General features: G+C 35.7%; 1 protein-coding gene across 1 annotated transcript in view; it reads right to left on the reverse strand.

The window, feature by feature from the left end:
• Nucleotides 1-576: 576 nt before the first annotated feature.
• LOC104511640 (E3 ubiquitin-protein ligase SHPRH-like) overlaps nucleotides 577-5,940 on the reverse strand; it is a gene marked incomplete at both ends in the record, with an annotated part of 26,253 nt that continues 20,889 nt past the window's right edge. The window contains 4 exons of the mRNA XM_010154335.1: nucleotides 577-765; nucleotides 2,493-2,564; nucleotides 3,507-3,608; nucleotides 4,881-5,024. Coding sequence (XP_010152637.1) covers nucleotides 577-765; nucleotides 2,493-2,564; nucleotides 3,507-3,608; nucleotides 4,881-5,024 — 507 coding nt within the window. The remainder of the gene's footprint in view (nucleotides 766-2,492; nucleotides 2,565-3,506; nucleotides 3,609-4,880; nucleotides 5,025-5,940) is intronic.

Consider the following 5,940-nt stretch of genomic DNA (forward strand, 5'->3'; position numbering starts at 1 on the left):
CGGAGTTAAACCACGACACTTACCTACAAAAAGCCAAGACCACCATAACTGAAAAAATCCCAACTCACCTGCATGCAAACAGCATTTATTTCTACCCAGTATCAAATGCTTAAACAAAAAATCGTAACTTATGCTCAGCAAAAGTTGTCCCTCCCCCCGACACCCCAAGACAGCCTTATTTTAACAGATGTATAATTTTGTAATTCGTCCACAAGGCCTTTCCTTGGGCACATTTACAGAGTAGGTGCTAAAGAGAGAGCCTATTTCACACTGTTTCCTTTCATGTTTTTTCTCCAAAACTCTTCTAGAGTTAGGAAAACAATAAGTTAAAACCCTAAACCAAACAAAAACCCTTTTACTTGACATGAAGACATGTATCCTTCCTTGGGGAAGGATGCAAAAACACCGATTACCCTATAAGAAAGGCCTATATACGTCCCGTCCGATTAAAAAGAAAAAGTGAACCTACTTATAAAACTATAGGGTAGAATTGTCTGCCTGAACACAGTCTGCAACAAAACCCAACAAATACACACTGCTGAAGTTGGGACCACAAAGCTCACCTAAACAACATACCTTGACAGGAATATCATCCTCCTGATTTGCGGTTTCTGCAGTGAAGACATACGATACTTCTTTGTGAGATGTTGTCTGCCTGCAAATGGCACATTTAATCGCGCTCCGGCGGGTGCCAACGCTGTACTGTTGTATGATGATAGCGACACACTCGTTACAGAAACAGTGTCCACATGTCAGCACCGCCCACTACGTGGGGAATTAGAAAAACAATACAACAGCATATCAGTTTCAGATCAATGCAAAACAGTGCACTAATACATAATAAGCTACATTTTCATAGAAACATTGTTTTCATGAGACTCATCAGATCAATTTTTAGAACTCCAGCTGCTAAAAAGCCTGGATTTCAAAGTTTTCCAGCACAGAAATATTTGTGTTCCACAGCAGTTCTCTGTGCTTATTGTTCATGTTTTACATTTTTCCAGTTTTAAACTTACATACATTACAGTCTATAATTTCTGTTAGATGATTCCTAACACGTAAGTTAAGCACTCAAATGAACAATCTACAACATTCATTAAAAAAAAAATTACATGACTGTTTCTACTGGCCTTCTGTACAAGTCTATACATCCATACTAGATCAGTTTTTATTTAAAAAGTCCTAAAGAAAGTGCTTTAATTTTTATGTATTAAGTCCTAGACATCATCTTTGGATTTAAGAAGAAAGAAGATTTTGAAGAGAATGGTTCAATCTTTCTTTGACAGAATGCTTTAGAAACAGAAGATTGTAATGCAAAGAAGCTGCCCTTCCTGTGTGGGCCTAGAACATCTATGAGTTGGCTATGACCCTCTGTTACAGAGAAGCAATTTGTAAACCAGTGGTTTTGTGCCTAGAAATAGTGTCTTACTCTACTAGTCTGTTCCATAGGCCATTCTAAGAGGCAAGAAGAAAACCATTTTCATGGGTCCAAGTAGCAGAGTGAATTGACTAAATGATTCATTATCAAGCAAAAGGTCTTCTACACTTTTTAAGGGTCTTTTAATCATGCACAAACAGGATGCAAAGCATTTAAAAAGTTCCTTGCAATGTGAGGCTACTGTCGTCGCAAGTGGCAGTCTCAGCCAAAGCTAAAGAAAAGGCTGTTTTTCCTTTCAGTGAGCTGCTCCAGCTCAGAGGTGAAGCACAATGGCAGTTGAGAGGGCAAACAACTGTTCTCTGTAAAAACCTGTATCGCCCTTGGAAGAAGAGCGGAGGGAATACTGAAAACATGGCAGGACAGCAGTTCATGGTTACACGTCTATAAAGCTAACTGAAGCTGAAACACCTTCAAGTATCTACCCTAAAAAAAAGCCAATTTAGTCTGACTGTAGGAGTCCTCTCAGGTTTTTATCTAACATGTTAAGTATAAACTACACCTTTGTACTTTATGATACAGATCAGTTTTGATTAAATCTCAAATTTCAACTCCTGCAGTTCAGGAGGTAAGTGGTAGGAAAGAAATCCAGATTGCCAGCCTTTATTCTATTGTTTTTCACTATTGTTTAAGTAGCCAATATGCGTTTCTTTAAAGTCTAATAGAAAAAAATACTATAAGAGCAATTATAGTAAAATACAACATACTACAGAATTTTATCTATTTCTTCATTCTATTACCTTACAAATAGCAATGAAATCTTTCTGATAGAAGTATGAAAGCAACATTTCAGATTTACGAAGCAATCAGCAACACATGTTCTTGCAATGCCCCTGCCAAAACACTTAAGCATTGATGTCAACAGCAGCAGAGGTGCTTGCAACTGAGCAAGATGTTATTGCAGGGGAGAGGCTGGTTGGTACTTTAAAGGAAAGGGCTTATTTCCCGTTTCAGTACAATGTTGGTTTCAAAACAGATGTTGAAAATGTGACACACAACTGACTCAGATCTAAGTAAAAATGCTCTAAAAACAAAAACCTACGTCTAAATATCTTACCTGTTTTCCCAGTTGACGTGCACAGATCGGACATGGTTCCGGGTTAACTCCCCCAGTAGTTTTATCCTGAGACTATGAAGTAAAAAAAAAAAATCATCTTTGCATTTCAACAAGTAAAAAGTTAGTCTATTTTTAAAACAAGCTTCTAGAAAAAAATTAATTATTAAGTCCTTAAAGTGTGTGAGCAGATTAAAAAACCATCACTCACAAGTAAATAAGTCTATGTTGAGGAGATAAAAAAAAAATGTAATTTCTGATAAGCAAAGGAGCACTGTTGATATTGCAAGTCCTTCAGACAGCATCTGCGTCTCCCCTACAGCTTTGAAAAACCCTGGTAAAATACTAGCTTCAAGCAAGAAGCTCCTCATATTTTCAATCAATCAGCTTTACATTGTTTTAAAAACACTTAAATATACTTAATCATGCTTAACTCTGCTTACTTAAGCATAACTGTACTTACTTGATCACTATGATTATAATAATATAACATACAGGGGATTGTCTGTTTTCTGTTTGTTTGGTTCTGGTTTCTTCAGTTTGTGTTTTGTGGGTTTTTTTTTTTTTTAATTAATATGACTCAACCTACAGAGCTGCTTGTCCTTTTGTTTAAAAAGGTAAAATACCAAGGGTATGTGGAGAGATATGTAATTTTAAAAGGCTTTTACTAAGGCCTAGATAGTTTTAATGAAAGTTTTAAGCATCTAGAACTAGTTCATAGTTTTTTAACTGTAACTTAAGCATATACTTAAGTATACAGTTATAAAACTATTTACTTAGTAAATTTTGCTCAAGTTATTTACTTAAGCAAATAGCCAAAGTATATAAGGAAATAAATAACTTGACGATTATGCAGTAACACAAAGAACAGCCTACTGAATTTCAACATGTATTTTCTGTAAAGATTCATTACATTTTCTTTAAAATGTAAGTTTTAAATAAAAATAATAGTAAGTTTCTCCCACTAGCTAAATAGAGTACATCACTTGACCAAAATGATGGAACTGTAACACTTACTTTCTCCAGATTAGTGAGATAGAGAAGTTGTCCTAATTTCTTTTGAAGCTGTGATTTGGCAACCGCCTTGTCATTCAAAAGTTTCACTCGATTTTGCTCTACCTAGGGAAACAGTATTGAACACATTAAAAAAAAAAAGAAAAATGGTTAAGTCCCACAATAAGGCTTAAATTCATTTTTTGGCAAAACTCAACTGAATCAATTTCTGGAGATAGACAAATTTACAGGATGGGCTGTTCTTCAAAAGATGCATTTCTCCCCAAACAAAAATGATGATCTATTCCTTTGCTGTACCCAGTATGAACACAGTACTGTGCACGGGGTAAGACCCAGCGGGTATACAAAGCTGCTCTTTATTGTTTTATTTGCATCACTGGTTCTTTCCAGAGACAAAACCAGTTTAAAATAACTTCACTTTTAAAAGAAGTTTCTTTCAAATTTAATTCAATCTATCATCTATCTTATTACAGCCAAATATATCCTAGACTCTACCACTAGTTCCAAAACCAATGTGTAATAAACAACTTTTCTTTATACTTCTTAGCTTTCACTTTTCATTTAGTCTATATGAAGATAAAAACATCAGGCTGACTCCTTTAGATTAATTAGTTGGTAGGGGTGTAGTTGCTGCAGAAGAGGCAAGTACCCAAAGGATGAGGCCACAGCAATGAGCGTTTCTTTCGTTATTGCAAACGCATACATAAATGTTAGCCTTTGTTAAACATTTGTTAAGCAAAATGCTCCATTTTAAAAACTGCTTTAATACAGAGAAAATATCTATTTCCCTGCAGAAAGAAGCACTCTTATCTAACACTGAATCTCATTGAAAAAAAAGCACAAAATTTTTCTATTGAAAAGATTTCTATTTAGAAAAAAAAGTTTAAATCAACCCAGGATTTTCTTCATGTTCATGATCAGAAGAAAGTGTCTCGGACAAGGCTCAGAAGTACCAAGATACTAAAGAAAGATTTGTCTTTTAGGTTTTCACTGCTGTTTTTTAGGTCTTTCCACAAAGTAGCAATATGGGTGAGAAATTAGGTCAACCTAATTTTCCACCAGGTTGGAAAACCAGGCAATTGTAGAGAAAGGTCTCAGAGCCATTCACCTGCTGCTGGAAGGACAGCAGTCTTTTGGAATCATGCCACTCTTACAATCAGAAGGCTGACAAGAATATATCAGAGGCAGAACCTCAAAAAGGCCCATATAATGAATGCAGAAATAGATAAGAACTCTTTACTCCAAAGCTTTCTGAAATGGAAACAGAGGCATATTATAGCCCTGGTACGCAGATCTAGATACAGATTTTATTTTCTGTAGCTGGCAGGTTCTTTCTGAAAATACACCCTAATGTTTCTTTCCTGCCAAGTACTTTACCTCATGTGGTTCTATGATGTGAAGAACCGGTGGATTTGGTTTTGGCTCGTCAGGATGACGCACTCTCAGCCGTTCTGTGGCCATTGCCAGTTCATCAATAGCAGACACGTGATCCCTCAGCACCATCCAATATTCATGAAGCAACTGTAAGAAAAGCCTCAACATAGTTGAACTGAGTTGAGTTCCCTTTATATGACCCCGCCATACAACGTATAATGTGAAAATCTTTTTAGAGAAGGGATAACATTTCTTTGGAGTAATTCAGTCACAACAACAACAAATTGCTAAAGAAAACTAACAGTGTAGAGAAATCACCTTGCCTGCTTTCTTTTCCAGCCTCTCTTTATGAATAACTGTCTCTCAATTCTTCTACAACAAGCTCAGAAACAAAATGTCTTACAGGACTAAGCAAATGCTGAATAAAATAATGGAAAATGATTAAGCAATTTTGAATAGATAGCTAGTATAGTACTAGGACTACTTCCTGAGGATGAACTATGTTTTAAAGCAATGTTAACAGGTTGAGTTGTCTTGAAAGAAGCACAGAGAAGCACAAGGTGAAGATAACATCAGATTCATTCACCCAAGAAAAAGTGAATTCTGGCTTTCTACAAAATAAATGGCTACAACTGGGAGTATACCATACACATAAACTCCTAGTTGATTGCTGATTTTTCAATTGTAAAAATATTTCTAAACACTCAGTTGTTTAGAGGGGGGCAGGTTGTTTTTTTGAGGGTTTTCCTTTTAGGTCATTTGTTTTAAGCTATGCCTACACTGCAACACAAAATTACGGTGTATTAAACCTGGCATACAAGCTAAGGACAGAAAAGTTGAAAGGACCTTACTCTCCCAAAACTGAAGAAACTAAATAAATATTAGGGAGAAACAAAGTTAAAATTATTTTTTCTTTAAAAAAAAAAAGCTCACAATTAAAGTAAATCAGTAAGGCTCTTGGTTGCCGGTCTAAAAGCTAATTCAAGTAACATCAGTAATTGAAGTTCCCTTTTCATGATTTATTAATAATTCTACTGCTACCTAACGCTTTCTCAGAAATCCC

The sequence above is a fragment of the Eurypyga helias genome, unplaced genomic scaffold (genome assembly GCF_000690775.1).
Source record: "Eurypyga helias isolate BGI_N326 unplaced genomic scaffold, ASM69077v1 scaffold7396, whole genome shotgun sequence".
Classification (NCBI taxonomy): domain Eukaryota; kingdom Metazoa; phylum Chordata; class Aves; order Eurypygiformes; family Eurypygidae; genus Eurypyga; species Eurypyga helias.